The 24,151-nt window shown below is 56.0% G+C and overlaps 1 protein-coding gene across 23 annotated transcripts in view; it reads right to left on the reverse strand.

Annotated features, from left to right (window-relative positions):
• Srcin1 (SRC kinase signaling inhibitor 1) overlaps positions 1 to 19,969 on the reverse strand; it is a 67,065-nt gene extending 47,096 nt beyond the window's left edge. For 6 of the 23 annotated variants that reach the window (XM_063269714.1, XM_063269712.1, XM_063269709.1 and 3 more), the window contains exons 1-2: positions 18,540 to 18,802; positions 11,355 to 11,417 (exon numbers count right to left, since the gene is read on the reverse strand). In XM_063269714.1, coding sequence (XP_063125784.1) covers positions 11,355 to 11,417; positions 18,540 to 18,663 — 187 coding nt within the window. In that variant the 5' untranslated portion in view covers positions 18,664 to 18,802. 23 annotated transcript variants of the gene reach the window in all.
• Between the last annotated feature and the right edge of the window lie 4,182 nt (positions 19,970 to 24,151).

The following is a 24,151-nucleotide window of genomic DNA, read 5'->3' on the forward strand; positions in this document are numbered from 1 at the left end:
CTTGTCCCCCTCCCCAAAGATCTCCTTCACTCTGACCCCTGCATCGCACACCAGCTTTCCTTCCCCATCCCTGGGAGGACATCAATATGGTGTGAGTGTACTAGCTCAAGGAAGGGAATGACCTGGGGAACCCTGGGAACTCCCCAGTTCTCCCAGGATGGCGGTGGCAGGAGCAGGGGTTGGGGTGAGGGGTTAAGCACCACTGCACTTTAGGTCTATAGTGGCTTGAATGTCCCCTGGTGACAATTGGGAAGGGATGGATGAACAGGCTTTCCCAAGATGCCATCAGGATTTCCCATCAGATGCCCAGGTATTGGTCCCTGGGGTTCAGGGGTGCTCTCCGGCAGGGGCAGAGGGGAGGAGGGGGTTGGATCTGAAAGGCCCTAGAAGCAATTTAAGCGCTTTGGAGACCCTGGGTTTTTGCTCAGAAAGAGAGTGAGGTAAACCCCGGGGTCCTGACTTCCTGCTTGGCACATGCACATCTTTCACCTTTTTACAGGGCCTAGTGGAGTTGGAAGGATGACTGTGGGCAGCAGAGGGGATAATCAAAGGAGATTCATTTGTAGTCACTACCTTGCTCTCTGTCTCTCTGTCTTTCTGTCTCTCTGTCAGTCTCTCCTACCCACCCCCCCTCTCTCTCACACACACACACACACACACACACACAGTGCACACACACACACCACACACAGAGACACACACACACAGAGACACACAGAGACACACAGTGTACACACACATAGAGACCACAGAGACACATACAGTGTACACACACACAGTGTAACACACACACAGAGACACACACAGTGCACACACACAGAGACACACACAGTGCACGCACACACAGACACACAGTGCACAGAGAGACACACACAGTGCATACACACATACACACAGATACACACAGTGCACACACAGTGCACACACACACACACACACACACACACACACACACATAACCACTGGTCTCCAACTCTCCATGTAGCCAAGGATAGTCTCCACCCTCTTCACTTGAGTGCTGAGATTACAGGAATGAGCCTTCATGCTTGATTTAGACCGTGTTGAGGATCAAACCCAGGGCTCCTTCATGCCTACTAGCCAAGCACACTACCAGCTAAGCTACATTCCAGCCCCTAATCCTTTAGAGCCAGGGCACCTAGAATGAATCGGTTCCTCCCTCCAGGGATCCCAGTTATTCATTCATTCAGCCAAGCAGGCCCTTCCCTGATAAATCAGGGGTCTAATCTGTAAAACATGGGTGTTAACTTCCAAACCCTGCCCCCAAGGGGCAGAGGGAAAACTGAGACTATGACCCGGAGGGGCATGTTGGTTCCCCATCCCCGCAGCCAACTCCAGCTCCCAGCAGTCTCTGCCCTGACCTCCTCTGAACTGCGCAGTTTAAGGGGAAAGGCCAGGGTGAACGATGGGTCCAGTAGGCTGGCAGCAGGCTCCAGGCCCAGTGATCGAATCATTGGTGCTCAGGGATTCGGCTGGGTTTAGGCTGGGAGGAGCATGCGGATGGAGAGGAAAGCAGAGGCGGGAACTCGGCAGGTGGGCAAGAAGGGCTGTGATGCGCGCGGGGGGTGGGGTGGCGGGGTGGGGAGGGGTTGTTAATGGGAGGCGTGGCCCGACAGGAGGAGGGAAGCCAGAGAGCTGGAGGAGGGGCTGCAGGGTCTCCTCTTTCCGAGGACTCTTTCGGTGCAAAGCCCACTGTGACTCTCTTATTTTTCTCCCCCTTTTGGATTTTTTGAGGCACCTTTTCCACCTGTAGCAGAGGTTAGCCTCAAACACATGGTGTAGCCCAGGCTGGCCTCAAAGTACTGGATTACAAACACGCCTTGCCACACTGGGCTCTAAGATTCTTTTTTTTTTCCAAGAGCTGGGGACCGAACCCAGGGCCTTGTGCTTGCTAGGCAAGCGCTCTACCACTGAGCCAAATCCCCAACCCCGGGCTCTAAGATTCTTAAATGGGAAAGTGGAGGCCAGAGGGCAGATGTCCAGGACTGGAGAAGCAGAGGGGGTCCTCTGTCACCTCAGCTCTGCAGGGACCTTGGGGGAGGGGGAGGTGGCCCTGCTGGGGTGATGGGAAGCAGTGGGCGCCCCCCAGTGGCTGGCTGTGATTAATGAGCAGGTGCTTCACAGAAACATTGTTACTTGTTCGGCGGCTTCCAAACCCCACCCCCAGTTTATTTATGGGCCTGATTTATTTTTACCCACCACTGAATTCTCTTACATGAAATAACTGTAGCTCATTAGAAGAATTAAGATCCCAGCATCTCAGTGACACCATCTTGTAAAATCATCATTCTCATCCCCACCTAGCGTCTTTACCCCAGATGTCACCATCTACTCTGTCCTCTGCCTGTCGCTGGGCAGCGCTGGAACATGACATCATCTTCAGAAGAGAATGTGGGAGGGGGGACAAAGGAGAGAAAATATAGGGGGGATCAGAGCTGCTGTGACAGAAAGTGACAGGAAAGGGCTCTGAGAAACTCCGAGACAGCCAGCTCCTTTTTAATGGACACCAAGAGACTATTCGAGGGGGCCTGACCTGACACATGTGTTCTCAATCCACGGTATGGACCGAAGCTGGGGCCTGAGAGTAGCTAGAGCACAAAAGGAAGGACTAAATGCTCAATGTGACAGCAACTCTTGTCCCCACCAGTCAGGGCAATAGGGGACAGTGGCAGAGATTTCAAAAAAAGAAGAGGGCCTGCTTCAGACCTCACAGAACCCTCCTCATAAGCACACACACACATGTGCAGGCAACAGAACTCCTGGTGTCCCCTCTATAGCCAGAGTAAGAGGCGCCCACTTCACCCAGGAGCAGCCCTGAGGCGCTGCCACAGTCAATACTGCCTGATGACTTTATCTGGCTGGTACCGCTTCAGTCTGAAAGAGTGATGAACTTGAAGCTAGAGACCAGAGGACAAAGGTCAGATGACAAAGGTCAGAGGACAAAGGCCAGAAGACAAAGGCCAGAGGCCCAGATCCGCTTCTTAAATGCCAAGGTTGAGAGCCATGCCCACCCTTGCTTGCCCAGGGGAGGCCTTTGCAGTGGCCTATGAGCTCTCTGCCCCTCACCCTGCTCTCTGTCTGTGGGTCCTAGAGGCAGATGCCCATCTGTGTCTGTTTTCTAGAACCAGCTTTTCCGCCCCATACCACAGCCACCAAAGTCATTTTCCAGGCAATTGCCTTTCTGTAAACATTCCTGTGTAATATCCCCCTAAATTGCTAATGCCCAGCGCCCTGTTGAGTCTCCCTGTCACTCTAACAAGAGCCTCAGACATGGGGGTGGGGAGAACGAACACAAGCTCCACAGAAGACTAAAACAAGAGTTCCCACCCAGCTTCCAGTCAGGGACCTCCATACTGCACCCCGAAACTCTCCAGGCTTGACCAACCCAGCCCTGCTCTAGAAGTCAGGTCACCTTTACAGAACCTCATCCAGGCTAGAGGCAGGACAAGGAGGAGGGAGGAAGGGATCCCATGAGAGGAAGACCTGAGAGAGAAAGGAGCTGAAAACATGGTAGAGGTGGTTAGACAATAAAGGTGACTTCCAGAGGCAGTCACAAGTGACAGCAATTTTTCATTACTGAGTCCCTGGGGAAGGCCAGCTTTGATCCATAACAGACAGAGGAGGTCACACAGAGTCTAGCATTGCCATGGTGGCCTCAGCTTCCTGGGCTCTACAGGCAGGGAAACCAGGTGGGCAAAGCAAGAGTCTGTCAGATGCTGACAGAGCCTAGACCCCTCCCCATCCCATTCAGTTATCTACAGGGCCACATCGGAGAGCTGCAGGCCACAATGTCTTCCTGGGACAGCCAGGGAATATGAGGGCCGGGGACTGAGCCACCCTGGTGTCCCCTTCTGGGGATAGGGACAGGGAGAGTCTGTTCTCTGTGTCTCCGTGTTCTTGTCCATTCCTAGGAAGCTGGGCACTCAGGCTTGGATGGACCAAGAGGTGGAAGACACCAGAAGAAGCCAGGAAGCGAGAGGATGGCGCTGGGCCCTGCCAGTCACAACCTTACGCAGGCAAAAAACACAAACCAATTTGTGCAGATTTAAAACCCACCAAAGGCCACTTAGTTGGTTAAACGAGTTGGAATCTAATTAAAGGACCTCCTCAGGGCTGTGGAGGGAGAGCTCACCTGCCTAGAAGGAGCAGCGGGGTGGGGCCTGGGCCTCCCTCAGCTCCCTGTGGGAGTTTCTATTGCTTTCCACAGTGTATGCTTCCTGGGTAGAAGACACTAAAAAGAACAGTCCCACCACCTCAGCTAGCTGTCTGGGTCCTCCGTCATGAGCCCAGAGTGGAAACAGCCATCCACCCTTAGTCTGAGCACAACTGATGCTTGCCCACCTCAATTCCAAACAGCCCCCAGCCTCACTTGGGACTCCAGCCTCCAGGTGGGCATTCCACACGGCAGGGGACTTTCTCTGCACTTAGGCCTTGTCTTCCCCAAGTGATAGGGGCCTCCTAGGTGCCTTCAGGGTCTCTTCAGGATGGGCCCTTGTCTTCACCTTCAACTAAGAAGCCTTTTTTCCATGAGGTGCCGAGCTACACACTGGGTGGTCCTGAAGATACTCAGGACTGACTAGAGGGGACTGAGGGTCTGGGAGGAGCCAGCCATACCGAGCCTGACAGGGGGCGCTACATTCATTCTGTAGTCCTGGCTCACACACAGCTACTGGCTTACCTAGGCCAGCACATGGGGCTCAATAACCCTGGCATGTGGGACCCTACTCAGCTCAACTCCTAGACAGGGAGGAATGAGGCTCCCATGATGCTCGGCTGCAGAACTGTCCAAACACTGTTGTTATTTTAGCCAACATCTTTCACTGAAAGGAAACTGAGGCAGAGACCAGAGACCAAGGCAGAAGAGGCAGAGCCCGAGTGTGCTGGGTGGCCCTTGGGGGACAAGGACATCTTCATTCTAGCGTGACACCTCCCAGAAAGCAACTCCCAGGGGAGCCCCTCCCCAGCTGCGGGAGTCCCAGAGGCATGAAAGCTAACAAATTCACTCAAATCTCACAACACAGCAGTATCCAGGCCCAAAGACACAAGCTAGGGGGTCACAGCCTAGCCTGACCCCAGCTCCCCAGCCCAGCCCGGGAGGGGTTCACATATGGAAATCAAGCTTGTCTCACCACAACCCAAGCACGCACTCACACATGATTCCCATTTCCAAATGAGCCACAAATCAAAATCTCAAACGCGCAGCCCTCCCTCTGGTCCGTGTTCCTCCCTCCCACACACAGCAGGCAAAACTGTGGCATTACCAGAAAAAAAAAAAAATCACTGAATCTACAGCTAAGAAAGCTCTGCTCAAACCCGGCCCTGCCAGTAGCTGTTATTACGACCTTGAGGAGGTCAGGCGTCTGTCTCTGCAGACCTCAGTCCTCTGTTCAAAAACAAAAACAAAAAAACCCTCATCACAGACAGACAGGTGCTCAAGCTATACCCTGCACACGGACTTGGGGCCATGGGGTGAGTGGAGGCTGTGTTCTTCCCCTGGCCTCTACCCCTGACCTCACTGTCTCTCGCTAGCTGTCAGATTGGGGCTCTAGGTTTTTCTCTGCTTTTTCACTTTTAATGAAGGCTTGACTAATTGGCTTCCCTGGAAAAGGGGAGGTGGACATTGAGGGGAAGGAGCAGTCACCCCCTCCCGACTGAAGTGGGGACTGGAAAGGCTGCAACAGCCCTGGCGTGGGCCCACACACGGAACAATGTTAACAAGTTAATAAGCGAGCCCCTGCTTGCATGGCGTCACCGCTGCTCATGTGCCCAGGGAAGGTGTCCTGTCAGCTCCTCATCTCCTTGGAGAGGCAGCCAGAGAGGAAAGCAGCAGCCCAGGGAGAGGGAGAGAGGAGGGAGGAGAAGAAAGAAAGGGAGGGAGGGAGGAGAGGGAGGGGGAGGGGGAGGGAGGGGGAAGGAGTAACCAAACCTCCCAACTTAGAGATAGCCAGAGTCCCCTCTCCTCAAATATGTCTACCCAGGGCACACCACCTTGGCGGCAGCAGGTGTGGACAGAGGCAACATCTACAGGACAGAGAGACCCCAGTCTGCTCCACAGTGGGTGTTCATCTTGGGCCATCACCCCATGCACCTGTCACCATGCCTGTGTGACCCAGTACTACCTCACCCCCACCCTAGCTTCAGCCCAACCCCCAACAACTTTCTGCACACTCCATAGGCATTGCCATGCAAAAGGACACACAGGTCCTAACCAGGCTGTGGTGACACATGGCACTGGTGCCTGAGTCCCCAAAGAGACTGTCCTGCCTCTGGGTCAGAGCAGTGCAGCTCCAGCTTGGTGGGAAAGTCAGTGGAGGATGCCAGCCCGATGGCTGGTGGCAGATGTCTGTGGTCACAGTACTCAGGAGAGGTGCAGACAGGAAGGTCGGGATCCTTGGCTACATAGAGTCTCAGGCCAGCCTGAAGTGCGTGAGACCCTGTCTCAAAGACCAAACCAAACCAGGGCTGGAGAGATGGCTCAGCAGTGAAGAGCATTGACTGCTCTTCCAGAGGTTCAAATCCCAGTAAATTAGCAGCTCATAACTGTCTGTGCAGACAACCTCACAGATGTGCAGGCAAAACCACCAGTGCAGAATTGTCTATGCAGAACCTCCAAGTGTCTGATCTGTTTGAAGCTAGGCCCCCAAATCCCTGACTCTGATGGCCACTTGGAACCAATGAGGCAAAGCCGGGTACTTTCCTGGAGTACTTCTGTTTCTACAGAGGCTTAGCCTCCCCTCCGAGGTACACCGTCATCCAGTGTCTCAGCAGCCTAACAGCTGGCACAGCTAGCCCTCCCTCCAGAGTAGATCACTCTAGCCCCCTGCATTCTGTGGCCCCCATACCCCATGACCCCCTGCACCCAGAGGACCACAGCAGCCAGGGTTACAAGTGAGTCTGACCACATGCTCCCAGGGGAAGTTCTCCCTGTTGTTCAGCCTGAATCCTCCCACTAGGGCAGAACTTGGGAGAGGCCAGTGCAGGCTGGAAGGAAGAAGCAAGCCCCTGGCATCTGCTAAAACCTGCAGGGTTCCCTCTGTGTCTGCTCGGTCCCCTTGAGTAAAGAGAGTGAAACTGGGTTGGAGCTTGAGGCATAGCTGCATGCTGGGCTCTACACCCAGCACTACCAAAGGGAAAACAAGCTGAGCCTAAAGGTGAAAGCATCCAAGCTACTCAGGAGGCTGACAGAGAGGGTCACAAGACAAGAGCTGCCTGTGCTGCAGAGAGAGTTCAAGGCCAGCCTGAGTAACTCTAACCGTTTCAAACAACAAACAGGGAAAGAAGGCTATGGTAGCATGTGTGTGTCTAGTGTGTGCAAAGCCCTGGGCTCCATCCTCAGTGTAAGGGAGGGAGAGAGGGAGGGAGGGAAGGAGGGAGGGAGGGAATGAAGGAGGGAAAGAGAAGGAGGGAGGGAGGGAAGGAAGGAGGGAGGGGGAGGGGGAAGAAGGGGGAGGGAGGGAAGAGAGAAAACCAGCCAGTGGGTTGCCTGGAATGCAGGGATGCCATCATGGACCAGAGCCTTGTCCCTGGGTAGCCTCAGGCATGACACTTCAAAGGCCAATGGCAGCTATGACTCACTTAGCCCTCACAGTAGCCCTGTGCAGCTGCTTTCTGTACAGGTCAGGAAACTGAAGCCCAGGAAGGGTCACTTTGCCCAAGGTGGGCATGGATGCGTGAAGGCACCAACTCTCAGAGGCGAGATTCTCACTGCTCTTTCCCAGCGCCCTCCACTGCTGAGCCCCAAGTCCCCATCTGTCCAGCTCTCAATCCTCCTGCCCACTGTCCGTCCTCCTGGTCTCCGGGGATGGAATGAGGGATAAAAGGGTGGGAAACCGGCAGACCAGCCGAGAAGCCCAGATCCCACGCTGGAAAGGGGTCTCCCACTTTTCAATCCCCACCAAGCCCCAGGCTGTGACAGGAGCTGGGACTCGATGCTTCTGAGAATGGAGACCTCACCAGAGCAAAGTGGGCTCTATGTGGACTCCTTCATCCTGAGTGACCTGAGAGGAGAGGCTGGACTCTCACAGGGCACCTCTCCTTTGGGGGATGAGGGAGGCAGCCATGCCAATACCTTCCTGGTTGGGACAGATCCTCCCTCTATGGTCTGCCTTCCAGTTCCCAACTGCCCTGGCCTTGACAGAGCAATCCCCCTGGTGTTCACTGCCTTCCCCAGCCGGTGTCCTTCAGAACTCCAGTAATTCAGACAAGGTTCTTAGGAATGTACCAGATGACCTCCTCTGCCCTGCCACAAAAACACTCGGCTCATGAGGCTGCCCAGGACTGGAGCAGCCCAGCTTGGTGACCAGTGTGTCATCTCCCTGCCGCCCACATAGCCTCATCTTGGGCCTCAGGTGCCCCACACGCTCCCTCACGTTCCTCCCAGGCCATCATCCATCTGCCTCAGGGCCTGGTCCTGGCTCTCAACTGCTCTGCACAGCCCAGCAGGGGAGAACCAGGGTGCACATCGCCTGTGTTCAGAGTCTACCCGTAGGTCTCTGGTTAGTGGCCCAGGGCCCCAGCAGCCCTGTCCAGATGCCAGTCATTTCCAGGACGCATCACTTCGAGGACTGGGAAACCACAAACCACTGGACCTCTGGGCACATTAACCACACAGCACCTCCTCCTTATGGCCCATTTCCCTCTCTTAGGTGCTGTGCCTGCCCTGCTGCCCAGTGCCCCAGGGCTCCAAAGGAGAGAGGTTCAGCTCCCTGCCCCCAGCCACTTCCCGCACTGTGCCCGCATCTGATGCCCGTGCTCACGCGGTGGCTAATTCTGGCGTCTCATCAGACGGTAATTATGGGGGAATGAGCAGTGCTGTCATCTCTGTAGCTCGGCACCTGTCACCACTCTGCCATCTCGGGTGGCTGGGATGGGACAGAGGCAGTGGGGGAGGGGGAGGTTCTGGAGAAGGGCCATTTCCCCACAGTGATCAGTACATATCCCATAGCAGGGTTGTCACTGCTATCCCGGTTGGTCTCCCTCCTACTCAGACATCCTGACCAAGAGAAGAGGTCACAAAAGAAGTCTGCATTTGTCCTGCTGAACTATTTTATATACCCTGGCACCTCCACACTGCCTGGCACGCAGTAGCCCTGTGCTGTTTGTTGATTGACTACATGACCATATAGACACCAGACACAGTCCCAGAAGTGGAGCCACAGAGGACCCAGTCTATAGAGCGGAAAACCAGGCCTTGTGGAACTGGTTACACCTCCACCAGGACACAGTGAAAACACACAGCAGAGGAATGATGATGTCAGTTTTCAAGATCCAGAACTACCAGGGAATGGCCCTGCAGAAAGTGAGTGGACAGCCTCCCCTACAGCCCAGACAAGAGATACTGAGGCTAGACCCAAGACAGGCTTTGGGAGGAGGGCAGAGTTCGGAGCCCTGGGGCCCTGGGCACCAAGGAGAGGAGAGGCAGGGATGCAGCCTGGAGCCATCTGCCTGACGGGCATCTCACACGATTTCCTGTCATAGCTGCCGTGCCCCCCCCCCAAAAGGCAGCATCTTCCGTGTTACTCTGGGGCCAGCAGAGGAGAAGAGAACCATAGGATTATGTCACAGAGGCTGTAAGTCCTCACACTTCTCACAGTGTACCACAAACCACAGGAAGCTAGCAGTGTCACTGTACCAGCCATGCTGTGATTAACTGTCCCCACACTCCATTCCCTTGTCCTCTGAGTTCTCCCCTGCCCAGGGGGGTTGGGGGGAAACACACAGCCAGTTGTAGGGACTGAGTCCACCCCCACTGCCCTGGCTCCCTCTCCTTAGCATTTAACAATGCCTTCGTCCGTTCTAAGACCCATCCACATCTTCCATTTCAGAGCGAAGCAAGACAGGGCTCATACACCTTAAGTCTCAAAGAGGTAGTGAGCTCCCCGTTACTGGGAGCATTTCAGAAGCAGGTCAGTGAAAAAGAACCGTTGGTCCCTCTGCTACAGCAGGCTTCCTCCCACAGGTTCAACCTCTGCCTCAGCCCACTGAAATCTGTCAGGGTGAGGCCTGGCCCTCCTCACCAGAGAGGGTCCAGGGAGGACCAGCCCACTCTGCAGTGCCAGCTCCTCCCCACCTTCTCAGATAGGAGCTGAGGTTGGGGGAGGGCAGGAACATGGCTGCTCTTTTAGGAAAACGGTAATTTTAATTAAGAGGCAGACAAACGAGCTCTCCGCAGATTGTCTCAGAGCAAAGTTATTAAAAAGCCATCAAGACGGCGGCGCCAGCCGCAGCAGTGAGGAGGGCTGCCTCCCCCCACTGCCCGCCTGGGTTGGGGATCAAGGGGGACAGAGGACAAAGATGGGCTCTGCTGTCCCTCACTCCAGCATAGGTGGACAGCACCACACAGCACCTAGGCACAGCCAGCCCTAGGGCAGAAGCCCAAAGAGACGCCACTTAGAAAGCACCCTGCTCAGGCCAGAGCCCCAGAGCCTGTCCCTCTTCACAGCCTGCCCCACACGAATTCTCCCCCTGATGCGAACATTGAGGCTCAGAGAAAGAAATCAGTTTGTCTGAGGCCACATGGCTACAATGGCTGAGATGGGGATTTGAAGTCAAGCCACCCTGGCCTTCAGTGCTCTGAGTTGCTAGCCCTGGGCACAGAAGAGGGCAGAGGGCTGTCCTAGCCTAGTTCCATAAGGGCGCCTAAGAGTCCAAGGCCAGGGAATTGGAGTCTGAGTCACAGTTTGCTTGAGCCCCAGGGTGACAGGGCACTCTACAGGATGGGTAGGAGGAGCTTCCAGCATTACCAGGCCACGCCAATGTGTCATTGGATACGATATATCACCTTGGTGGGGTTGGGGACACATGCCCCCTCTTGCTGCTCCGTGACATGGCACCTACCCTAGGATGCAGTGTGACCCATCCCCGAGCCACCACTCCCAGACACAACACTGGACAGGCAGGGTGGTCAGGCATGAGTCTCCCTCTCAAGCCCTCGGGAGCCTGAGCAGGCTTGGTGGCTCTCCATAGTGAAGTGGACACTGAGGGATAAGGCAACTGGGGTCATCTGACCCAGCTCCCACCCCACCACCCACCCACAGCAGAGACCCTGGGGCCTCATCCCTTGGCAGAGGTGACCGGCCTCTATCCCACACCCAGCCCACTCGGACACACACCTACGTACATGCCTGCGTGCTTGCACACGCACACTCACATGCACACAGACACATATTTGCCAGGCAAGGAGCCCTCCCCAGCATGGGGATCCGCCATGCCATCCCCCTGACCTATGCCGACCCCCCTCCCCCACAGCCCTCCCGGGGTGGCTCATTGTGATCCATTGCAGGCAGGGGAGGGCGCTGACTAGGTGGCCGTGGTGGGCTCCCTCCTGGCTTACTAACCTGGAGACTTTAAACAGAGGGAGCAGAGTCCTGCCGGCTTCCCTCCCGCCGCTCGCTGGAGCCCTGGGTGAGGGACAGGAAAGGAGGAAACCAATAAATGATCTGAATGAGCCAGGGGCAGGAGGGCTGGGCCAGGGGGTGGGAACAGCAAGCCAGGGTCTTGGGAGCTGTCCCTTCTGAGGTCGCCAGAGTGTGGGGGAGCTCCTCGCAGGGTAAAGACCGGGGATTAGAGGAAGGGCAGAGGGTAAGAGGACAAAGACATCACTTGGGGACAGACAGGAGGACAGACAGCACCAACACGGAAAACATGGGGGCCCCAGAGTTGGGGCCCCTAGACAGACAGACAGTCCTGGTTCTCTTTCTGAGCATGGGGAGCAGACTCTTGGCTGGGGTCCCCATTTCAGACCCCAAATGCAGCATCTGTGGGGGCCAACAGCTTCTCCTGTTCAGGTCTCCTATTTGGGGCAGGAATAGGGTCAGGGTCAGAGGACCTGCATCACTGCTGACCACCCTTTCCGCAGCTCCAAAAAACCTCCCCTCGATCTGTCAGCCCCACCCCCACCCTAGCCAGGAAGGTCCTACAAGTGTTCACCTTCCTGTGGGGAAAACCCACCTCACCATACCTGCCTGAGGCCCTTTGGCTAGCCACGGCAAGGTCCCCACAGGTCCCCCATACACACCTCTCTCAGCCTACACGGAAGTTCTTCCTTACTCTACCCTGCGCCGTGTCACAGATACCACCACTTTTCCCACCACGGGGTCTGAGTTACAGAGTCCCTGCCTGCCTGCAATGTGGGCTCAGCCCTCACTTGGGAGCCCAAGCACATCCTCGCGGCAAGCACTGCCAATCTCACGGTTCCAATTTTCCCACCGATTACCCAACCAAGAGACACCCTGGGGAGAAACAGCTGCTGTGCCCAGATGTGGGCAGACTACTGAGAAAGGAAGCAAGAATGAATCAGGAATCCAGCACCCCAGGGCGCCCTGCATGGGGATGGTGTGCAGATAGACAGATTGACTAAGGGTGAGGCATCTCTCCACTCCTTTTGTTTGTCCCTGAGACCTCGAATGGACCAGCATGACCTTGAACCTCGGAGCCCCAATCCTGGTGCTGGAATTATTATACTCCTGTTTGAACCACCTCTCTAGTGCCCTCTCACCACCCTCCCCAGAGCCCAGCCCTCTGGGATGGGTGAAGAAGCAATGGACCTCAGAAGCTTCAAGGTTTCTTGTAGAATCTTTTCCAAATCTGCCTGAATTCTCTCACTGAATCTGGGTGTCCCCTCTGCAAGACAGCCACCATAAATACCTCAAGGAAGTGAAGCGATGTTCCCCAGTGAGTGTCCCTGTTGAGACCACCCAACTCTAGAGCTGGGCTGCAGCCAGGACCACATCCCATCCAGCCTTCCTTTGCTCAATATTTGGGAAGTCCTTCCTGAAGTCTAACCTCAGTCCATTACATGCTTCAGTAAAGGTTTTGTTTTGTTTTTTTCAGTCTCCTTGCCTCACCCTAGGGACTGACCCTGGGTTATTGGGTTCAAGACAGGGTTCAGGGTTTCCTGAGCTTCCACTGTTGGTGACTTTAACTCTCTAAGAGCCCCTTTCCTGGCCCTCCTGATCTAGCAGCAGCAGAGGAGAGTCCCTCAAAGGCCCCTTCCTATTCGACACACCAGGAGTCCTAGGCTATGGAGAACCAGGCCTGGGGTTAGTAGTGAGGGGCTATGCCTGCAAGGGCTATTAGGAACCGTGGACACTTTCTTAGCTGGTATCTGGAGGCGGCAGGGACACCCGCCATTCCACAGTTATCAGGAGACCGAGGTGGGGGAACACGGGATAAGGATGTTCCACACACACACACACCCCAGGCTCTCAAACTGGGGCCTCCCTGCGGACTTAAGGCTTGTTGAGGGTCTGGGGTCCTCAGCAATGAGACCCAAGGAACACAACTTCTCTCCTGGCTTGGGATATTCCATCCCAGGTCTTGCAGGCAGCCAAGCCTGCTGGCCACAGTTCTCTGGAAACCTGCGAGTGGTGGCTGAAGCCCCACCACCTACTGGACCCTCAGCATGAGGAGAAACACGGGCTGGATCATGGTTCAACAGAATGGAGTGCACGGCTAGCAGAGGCTTCCAGCCGCCGGTTCCATCTCGCAGGCAGGAGAATAGATGCAGGCAAGGTATAACTCAGTCAGGGAGTGGGGAGCCGCTCGCTGTGAGCCGCTCGCTGTGAGCCGCTCGTGTGTGCATGTGCGTGTGCTCAAATGTTTGGCCTTCCGCCATTTCTCCTGGCTCAGCTGAAGCTGGAAAACATTCCTCCTCCCCTTCATGTGACAAGGCATTTCATATCTCAGGGGGAAAGGAGGTGGGGAGAACTTTAGACAACTGACAGGGACCCTCCATGTCCAACTTCTTTACTTATATCACGGACACTGAAGACCAGAGAGGGCAACATAGTTGCCAAGGTCACACAGCAATGAAAGAGACACCAGTCTGAGTTCTTTAAAGTGCACTTTATCTTTGTCCTAGGGAACAAAAGATTCCTCCTTGTTGCCTTTGTTCCACAATGCAGGGCCCTCTGTCTCCCTTGAGAATTGGCTCCTTGGGGGGTTGGGGATTTAGCTCAGTGGTAGAGCATTTGCCTAGCAAGCCCAAGGCCCTGGGTTCGGTCCCCAGCTCCAGAAAAAAAAAAAAAGAATTGGCTCCTTGGGGTGGGCAGTGCCATGCTGACCAGCTAGTTCCCTAGCTGTTATACTAGCTTTCACTCCCACCCGTCAGGCCCCTTGTACACTGGAAAGTGTTTCTATCTGACCTCCATTCCTGCTGCTGCTGCAGCGTGGGCTCGGGCTCGCTTCCTCCCAAGCTGTCCTAGGCACAGACAAGGAGCGGGGAGCACAGCAGACTTCCAGCCTCCACACCCTGCCGACTGCCCGTGCCAGCACTGAAGACCAGGGCAGGGTGTCCTGGTAGCTGGCCCTACGCCCGGTTTGCACATGGGGGAAGAGGGGCAGATGTAGCAGCCTGAATATAGGAGAAGAGCTCTTCTAGGAAATGTTGAACCACATCCTCTTCAAAGCCCCAGCCTTGGGCTGCCAGTCTCTGCCCCTCCCTAGATACCCCCTCCCCCTCCCCGTCTGCTTATCATAAGTCAGGCACTGTGCTGTAGGCTTTCATCTGTTGTCCCACCCTATTGGATAGTGCTTCCCTAAAACTAAAGCTAACCCTATCCCCACTCACTCTATTCCACCACCCCAACCAGCCCTCCAGTCCTTAGTGGAGTTCATTTCTGTCCTGTCCTTCAGAGGTTATTGTCATGACTCAGTGGTCTCAAACTGCCTCCTCTAGGCCACCAGCCTTTATCCCAGTCTTGCCCCAGGTTACAGGGAACTTTTATTTGAAAGATGTCACAGAAGGACTAAGGGCCAGGGGCCTGTGCTCTGCCCTGTGCCAGGTATAGAGTACACATGGGTGGCAAGGAGGCAGGAGAGCCTGAAGAAAAACACCTTTAGATCAGGAGGGCAGACCTGGACCTCTGGAGTTCTACACACACACACACACACACACCATACACGTGCCCAGAAACAAACATATATGCACACACACGAACATACGAATGCACATACCAGCACACACGCATGAACACACACACACACACACACACACACACAATCTCGAACACATATACACACATAGAAGGTTTAAGGCTAGATGGGAAATAACTTATTCTCTCCTGGCCTCTATGTCTGAGGCTCAAGTTCCAGCCCTCATTCCCAAAGTCCAGGAGCCTGGTCAAGAGTAAGAGGCTTCACTGTGTACTGTGGCCTGAACTGAAGCCCAAGCAGCCTGAGGCACCAAACCGGTACAAGTGTTCTAGAGAACTCACACCCTAATCCCTGGTCCTGCAGGATCCCACCCACCAAAGGCCACACAGCCTGGGGACACTGGAGAGGCAGGGGCCAGACCCAACCTTCTCTGGTGCTTAGCTCCCACCCTCTAAGACGCTGGAGCCTTGGGAATTGGGCCAATGGGTGAGGGGAACTGGAAAGATGGGCGGGACTCTGGGTCCCATGTGGGTGGTGTCCTTCTCTCGGCAAGAAGGCGCTATTAATATATGCAAAGCATATGCAAATCACCCACAAGAGAGACACAACACCGAAGGAATGTCAGAAGAGACCTTGGAGATCATCCAGCCCCGCCCCCTCGCTTCAGGTGAGAAAGGAGGCTAGGGAAGGGACTTGCTCAAGGTCACACAGACATTCAGGCCTGAGGCAGGATCAGTGCAGGGCTCCAGGCTCAGTATAGTTTCTAATGGTCATCTGTCATCTGGAGGGTTAACCAGAGGAGAGTGGCCAGGGCCTGGCACAGAGCCCAGCAGCTTCCTGGATCCCTCTTGCCTCTCTGGAGCCTGGAGGTAGTCTGTCTGATGGGCATGAGATGAGAGGCAGATGCATGACAGAGTTCCGTTAGGGAATCAAGGACCAGAAGGGCTGGGGAAAGAAAAAGAAAGGAAGGAAGGAAGAAAAAAAGAGAAAAAGAATCTGTTGGGAAGTCGAAAGCCAGAAGGTAACTGAAGTGTGTGGCAGGGTATGGAGAACTCAAAGTCAAGGTGAGGTGCCCGAGGTAGTATGGGAGGAGCCTGGCAACACACACACACACACACACACACACACACACACACACAAGTGCATCCTTGAGTGTGCTCTTAAATGCACAGCAGCCCCTCCAGCCCGCACTCTGACTGTGATGGCACCTGACAGCCCATAATAGTCAGCTGGCCCATCCCTGCTGAGGCTGCGGCTAAGGCTGCTCTGTGGCGGCTCCTCTCAGCAGCCCTAGAAAGCAGGATTGCTGCTAGTGCAGAGAAGACAGACCGCGGGGAGGGGCCGCCAGAGAGAGCAAGAGGAGTGGGGACACTGGCAGCCGGGCAGCGGGGCAGCGGCAGGGAGGGGGTGCGGGAGGGGAGGGAGTGAAGTGGAAGACTGGCAGAGAGGACACCTGAAGTGACCAGAAGAACTTTGTGGAACAACAGGGCAGAGAAGGATGCTCTGGGGGCCTGAGGAACTCCGCTATCACCTGGGTACTGGGTATGGAGTCCTGACACTGAAGTGTCATGTTAGCAGGGGTTGGAGACCATGCCTCTTATCCCTCTGCCCATCACTGGCTGCCAAGAAGTCGGCCCTCCCTCCCTCCCTCCCTCCCTCCCTCCCTCTCTCCCTTGGGGCAGGAGCTGCTTTCCAGCCAGATCCAAACCCTTCATCTCAGCTTTTCAGAGCTGGGAATGAAAGAAGAGGAGGCAAGCGCAGCCCTCAAACCCGCTGACGGCCAGATTTTTATTATCTTTGCTCAAATGGGCCCTGGGAAGCCAGAGAAGGAGTCTTCAAAGAGCCCCTGAGTGCCTCATTGAAACTGCACCTGCTCAGGCCCACCCACAGCAAGCGCAAGCCAGGGCCCCCAACTCCAGGGACCTGAGCCACAGACGCCAGACGCCTCACCCTCAGCGCCTTCCAAATAGGCAGGGGCCACGGGGTCAGAGAGCCAGGCCAGACCTGGACTAGCCCGGCATCTAGGCAGGCAGGCCCTGTCCCTATCAAGGCTGGACGACATAAATGAAGGAGGAAAACAATCTCCTTGCCAGGGCTGAGAGATAAGTGCTCAGAATTCCTCGAAAGAGATACTTTTACAGCCAGCCCTCGATTTTCCCTCCGTCCCTGACCTGCCTGGACACTCCATTCCTCCCGACTTCCTCTAATTAGGATGGACGCGCCCAACCACCACTGCTTCTTGCTGTGCCCCCCAGCTCGGTGAAAGAGGTCATTTTATGTGGTCACCCTTCCTCTAACCTGACACAGTCCCTAACTGTTTCAGCCCTCAGCGGAGTTGATCTGGAGTGGAGGTGGGGAGCTTCAAAAAGCCCAGCCCTAACCCTACTCAGCACTTCCAGGGCTGGGGTTTGGCAGAGAATGCCAAGGTTAGCACTGGCAGACAGCAGCTGTGCCACCACTGCCCCCAGCCACTGCTCTGACCACACCGAGGAGATCGATGCCCGCAGCCAAAAAGGAATCAATGGTTCTAATTAAACCCTTTTCTTGGGTGGGTCCCTGGACAGGTGGGGGGGAGGGGGACTCAAAGGGACTGTGCATCTGGTAGATGACCATTCACCTTTACGAGGCTATATAAGTAAGGCCAGGGAGCCCCCCACCTCCTCTGCTCAGTGGGAAGGTAAGCAAAGGGGCGGGCGAAAGGCTGAAATGGGGGCATGTCTCTGAGAGCTTGTTCCAGGGACCCTAACCCTAGTGAGGTTGCTCTCCCTGCTCCCCGCCTGAGGCTACATTTGTTTCTTCTAGATGCACCCGAACCTCTGCCCTGGGGTCGTTGGTGGCTGACTAGCCTCAAAGGAAGGAAGAATGCAGGACTGGGGGGCAGCATCGGACAAAGACCCTCTTGTCCCCAAGGCAGAGTGGCAGGAAGCCAGGGCAAAGCCTTTGCACTCACCGCCAATGGTGTCTGGGTACCAGGCAGCCTTGGAGTGGGTAGGGGAGCCCCCTCCCCTTATGTCCACAGCCCTCACTCACCCTTGCTTCTATACCAGGCTGTCATTATTCCAACTCTCAGCCTACCAAGAGTATTCCTTCTGCCATACCACCCTGATCATTTATCCAGAGTGACCCCACACCGGCCACAATCAGCCAAATCCAGATGCCACAGTGGCCCCCCAGTTATAAACACACACCAGCCATACTAGAAGCCACCATCCCAGCTGCCACCAGAGACGACATCTCTCATCTCCACAGCGACTCGCTCCATCAGAGACATCATCATTTGAAAGACCAGCCACAGAGACAGCGAAAGGAATGAGAAACTGAGGCACAGGCTTAGCCAAGCAATTGGCTCAAGGTCACCCAGACCAAAGATGACCAGAGTAGAGGAAGGTATCTTATCACCCCATCCCAAAGGGCACGAACACCACCCAAAGGAGCAGCCAGAGCCCTCTCTACAACTGATGTCTGCAGTTTCTCCACTTCCCACCTTTATCCCAAACACCTTCTGAGAGGCTGCCGCCTGAAAGCCCCAACTGAAGACCCCACTTCTCAAAGCTGAGGTCTGCAGAATCACCAGACCTGGCAACATTTGAGAGCCGCTAGAAAAGGCAGTTTCAGTTCTCCTGGTTTGCACTGCTGATCCGGCTCACCTGGCTCCCCTCGGCCCCCAGGGTCCCTCGGTCCAACCTCCTCCCTGGGAGAACGGGCGCGACCCTCGGCGGTCCTCTCCCACCAGGCCAGGGCAAAGCGCCGGAGGCACTGCCAGGGCTGCATGGGGAGGCGTGGGGCTGGGGGCGCGCACCAGCAGCCACACACGCCCCACAGGGCCCTGCCAGTTGAGCTGCGGAGGCACCCGGCCGGCCCCCTCTACTGCCACCAGCATCCTGCTGCCCCCACCGACAGGACTCGGAGCTGGCCCGGGAGCTTCTGACGTAGCAGGGGGGTGCGTGGGAGGGGAGGGGGGGCCACGGCGAGTCCCCTCCCCAGCCCCGCCCCTCTACTTTTCCAGCCCCCTGCAGTCCCCACCTCCACATCACCCCGGACGCCCTACCCAGCTGGGGGCGCCCTCCTTTACCCCTTGCCTCTGCAAGGGGAGGGTTTAAGATCCAGAAGCCCCTCCTTCGGTCCCTCCCTCTCCAGGGCCCTCCCTACCCGCCCGGCGAGCGGGGAGCAGGTCCCCAGTTTCTGCAACTCCTGTGGAGGCTAGGAGGTCTCCAGGGCTAGGGCCTCGAGGTGCAGGGGGTGGGGTGTAGAATGAAGCCTTGTATCCTGGCAACACAGCCAAACCCAGAGCGCTCTCGGTCCCTTGCTTCCCGGGGGGACTGGGGCGAAGGGTCCAGCACTACCAGCCCAGCGCCTGCACCCCATTCTGAGAGCAGAGGAGGGGATGTGATTCTCTTGCCTTCATTTCTTGTCCCTTCCCCCTTCAGCATCCCTGGCTTCACCTCGCATGGATCCCTCCCCTCCCCCCCCCGACTCCCTTCGCCATCCCCCTTCACCCACCCCTCCCCCTTACATTGTAACCCCAGGTCCCCTCCCCCCCGGGCACCGCGAGGCCCTTCCCGCCGGGTTCCCAGCTTCGCCGGCTCCAGACCCTTTCGGCTCTCTGCACTCTCCCTCCCTGGTCCGCCCCAGCCGGGCGCGCAGCGGTCCCCTGCCCCCCGCAACACCTGCGCCTGGAGCATCCCTCGCCCGGCCGGCCGCCGCCTCCCCGGCCCGGCCGCCGCCCCCGCCCCCGGCCGAGGGGAAAACACACAAAGAAAACAGAAATACCTTCCACTTAAGCATGGAGGCACATTAGGGAGGAGAGAGACAGGGACATGCCTTGGGACGGAGCGTTCCCCATCGGGCGGGGGCGCGGGGGGCGGGGGCCCCGGGCCGGCCTGCCTGGCGCTCGCCCTCTCGCCGCCTCGCGGGCTCCTCGCTCGGCCCCAGCCCCGGGGCGCGGTGCCAGGCGGGCGGGCCGGGGGCGCGGGCCCCGCCGGGGTGGACCAGCTTGGGAGGGCGCCGGCGGCCGGGCGTGTGGGTGCGCGCGCGCGCGGGCGTGTCACCGAGTGTGCGAGAGCGAGTGTGTCTCTGTGTGTGTGTGTGCGCGCGAGTGCGCGCGTGCGGCCGGCGCGGGTGTGTCACTGCGGGCGGGAGCGCGCGCGACACGGGTACGCGCGTGTGGCCGGATGGTACAAAGGGCCGCTGGGGGTGGCGGGGAGCGGGGGAGGGGAAGGGGCACTGCGCCTCCTCGCGCCCTCCAGCAGCACACCCGATCCCGCAGCGCAAGTCCCGGACTAGGGTGCGGGACGCGCTCACGCCCCCCCCCACTCCACCTGCTTCCCCCACCCTAAGCGGTCCTCCTACTGCGGTAGAGACAAATGCGTTGACCCCGAAGTGGGGTCAACTGGGGAGGTGACACTTTGGGTCTCCAAGCACGCTCAACGCTTTGGAACAAAAAATCAAAACACTCCTAATGCCTAGAAGAAGGGCTTGAGGCTAAGGAGGGGACGAGAGAGTCAGGGATCACTCCAGCCAAGGTGACCTCGGAGCACCACAGTCGTTCTACGCATAGATTGTGGAGACCCCAGTGTACCCTTCTATGGTGGCGCCCCGTACCTTTGCCCCTCCCCCTTCCTCAGCTCCACCGGGCCAAGGGACTCGGCTCCCAGGCGCCCCCTGCTGGACGTCCTCCTAGCCCCTACTTCGGTTTCCCGCCCCTACCGCAGGCTTGAGCAGGTTCTGCATGAGATTGAGGAGACACTGATCCCTTCAGAAGTGGACCCCAAAGTAGGCCGCTCCAGACTCTGGCTTCTCACGGCTCTTCTGGCGACACCTTTGCCAACTCCAAGGCAGCCTGTAGAGCCGAAGCGCCTCACCCTGGTTCACTTTATTGTGCCTACCTGGTGATGATGCAGACTTCTCCATCTCCTGCTCCGCTCGGACCCAGGCACACGATGACCTTTGGTTCTCAGGCTTCTCCCTGCTTCCTTCCCTCGGGTTCTGAAGCCAGTTCCTTCTCTCAGGAAGCTTCTTTTCGAGAGGGGCAGATGGGGTGAGACCTTTCTGATCGTTTTACTTACTCCTGGCATCCCCGAAGGCAGTTCAGATGGTCCAGAAAATGCCTCCCAGTGCCTGCACCTCTTCCCTGCAGGCCACCTGGCAGAATGACTGGCAGACAGAGCCCAGGGGAGGAGACCCCACCCCAAGTGGCCCAGATGACAAACCGGTTTCCCCACTTCTTGATCTACCCAGTCCCAGCCTTAATCTGGGCTCTCCTGCTTTTCTGCCCGCCCCTAGGCCTGCCTCTGAGCCAGTCGCGTGCCCAGCTAGGGGCAAGATCCCAAATGCCCCTTACAGATCCATGTCCAGTTCCACTAACTCAGGTGGCAGGGCAAGGCAGGAGGAGGGGACTCTCAGGCTTCAGCTGGTCATCTCAGGAGGGCAACCAAGAGCTGCCCTGGACACACGGTCTGGGCACACAACCCTAACAGTTAAGACCCTGACTTCTCTTCTGGGCCAGCTGCTTCTTCCTCTGCCAACTGGATGGTGCCCATCTTTTGGCCTCTGGGCACTTACTGGGAACCCTTCCAACTCCCTGCCTGGCTGCCTGCCCAAGATAGACACCAGTACCCAGCAGGCCTTGTGCACAGGAGGGGTCACAGCTATTAAGCCTTGAGCCTGGCATGTACCTCTCCTCCCTTCAGACCTTCACACTGTTCTATAAGACCCAACCCAGATTCCCCTCCATACTCCATGCCCATCCAAGGGGAAGTCCCTTAGCCATTGTCTGATTTAATCTTGCCATATTAGCCACATAGAAGAAATAGAGGTGCACATCTGTTATCCTAGATTCGGGAGGCAGAGGCAGGAGGATCAGCACAAATTTTAGGCCAGTCCAATCTTCATAGGTAGGTTCTAGGCTAGCCAGGAATATGTGGTGAACCCCTGCCCAAGAAACAAAACAAAATGGAAATGAAGGCTTCAAGAAGTACAGACAACTGCCCAATCCAAGAGCCTCCTAGCTGTAGCTGAGACTGAATTGGCCTGATGCTGGGACACCCAGCCTCTTCTCTATGTCCACTTGCTTCTTACTTGTGGCTGCCAGGAACAGAGACCAGACCCGCCACTCCAAGTCTTATACCCACACAGCTGTTAGCAGACAGTGGGGACAAGAATGAAGCATGGAGTCAGGACAGGGGTTTCTCTCAGTCTCAAGGACCTGGCCAGTCTCTCCAAGGTGACAATTGTAAAGAGGCTTCTCCTATTGCTTGGGACACTTTCCTGCATTTAACACTTGACTCCTAGACTTGCCAGCAAGCCACTGACCAAGACTGGGTAGGAACAGTGGTGGTGTAAGCCTTTGATCCCAGCACTGCTGAGGCAGAGGCCAGCCTGGTCTTCAGAGTGAGTTCCAGAACAGTCAGGACAAAGCACCCTCTCCCTCTAGGGACAGTTCTTCATGAGGAAGCCTTCCAGAACAAGACAAAATCATCCCGTTCAAGTAATTATTATTCACTTATGTAGCTGTCTTGGTTTTGTTGTGTTGATTTTTTTGTTTGTTTTTGAAACACAACCTGGGCTGGAGAGACGGCTCAGCAGTTAAGAGCACTGACTGCTCTTTCAGAGGTCCTGAGTTCAATTCCCAGCAACTACATGGTGGCTCACAACCATCTGTAATGGGATCCGATGCCCTCTTCTGGTGGGTCTGAAGACAGCTACAGTGTACTCATATACAATGAATAAATAATTCTTTAAAAAAAATAAAAGAAAGAAACACAACCTAGCTATATAGTCCAGGCTGTCCTTCAACACACAAGCACCCTGCCTCAGTTTCCCTAGTGCTGGGATCACAGATGCTGGTGCCAGACTTGGCTTCTTGAGCTCACTTTTGTCACTGTCTGTCAGTGCTGAGATTGACCCCAGAGCCTACACATGCTGTGCACCTTCTCTGTCACTAGGGCCACATTTTAATGATCAATCAATCTTCCACAGCATTTCTGATCAATCAATCTTCCACAGCATTTCTGATCATCTCAGAGCTGAGAACTCATTACACATACACACACACACACACACACACACACACACACACACACACACACACACACAAGCTGGACTCTCTGAAGACCCTCTAAAGATCAGGACAGCCAGCCCTGGGGTCCCATGGAAGTGTGAGAATAAACAGGTACTTTAAAGGGAAACAAATGTCCCGCAATCCCAAAGAACAACACAGACCTTCACCCTTCAGGGACCCCACCTTCCCCTGAGGCCTCTGAAGGAGAGCTCTGCTGCTTGGAGGAGGTTGGTCAGGGCCCTGAGCAGCCTGGGTGTTCCTTATCCAGCAGAGCCGAGCAGGATGGCTTCTAAATGCTGGCATGGTGCCCAGCACAACCCTGGTGCCAGCTGCCTCCACCTGAGATGCCTCAGGTGCTGCCCCGCCTCTTCTCATTCCTCAACACAACTTCCCTCTGGTCCTCTTCCCCTGTGGCTCTGGAAGTGCTCTTTCGTAGCCAGCAGCTGGCATATTTGAGGATTGGGAGAGGAAAAACAAACAAACAAACAAAAACCAAACAAACGAAAAAAAAAAAACAGATCTTAACCATTTATCTTGTCCATCCCAAACACTCCAGCTCCTTGGCCAACTCCAAAGGCCTGCAAAAAGGAGAGAGAGAGAGAGAGAGAGAGAGAGAGAGAGAGAGAGAGAGAGAGAGAGAGAGAGAGAGAGAGAGAGAGAGAGAGTGTCAGGGAGCACCCTCAAGCGGAGGACTCTCATCCTTTCTTCCTCTTCCCCAAGACACTGTAGCGGCGGGTGGGCACCTGGGCAAACATCTGGGCAAGAAGGAGGAAAGGAGCTCCAAGGGCCAGCAGAGGAAAGGGGGTTAGGCAGAGATCAAGCCTCACCCCAAACTGCACTTTGAACCATCTGCTTCAGGGTCCCTAAGACTGTCCCCTCCCCTTTGTCCGACCAGCGCATTTCTCATAGAGCCACCCACAAAGCCAAACCCCAAAAGCAGTGACTGCTCAATGAGGTGGTAGCCCGGCTGAGGAGGAAGGCACTGCCCCCCAGCTAGGTTTGCATCTCGGGACCCTAAGCCCGGGAGGTTTCTCCTCTCACACCGCTCCCGATCCTCACCCCCTGCTCCACAGGAGAGCAGTAAGAGGCAGTAAATTTCAAAAGACTCTCCCAATTCCCTCAGGCCCCCCTCCCCTGCCTGTTATTGTAACGAATGCAAATGGTGCTCAATAATTCATGCCTTCATTAGCACATCAAACT

Source organism: Rattus norvegicus, chromosome 10, assembly GCF_036323735.1.
Source record: "Rattus norvegicus strain BN/NHsdMcwi chromosome 10, GRCr8, whole genome shotgun sequence".
NCBI classification, from domain to species: Eukaryota; Metazoa; Chordata; class Mammalia; order Rodentia; family Muridae; genus Rattus; species Rattus norvegicus.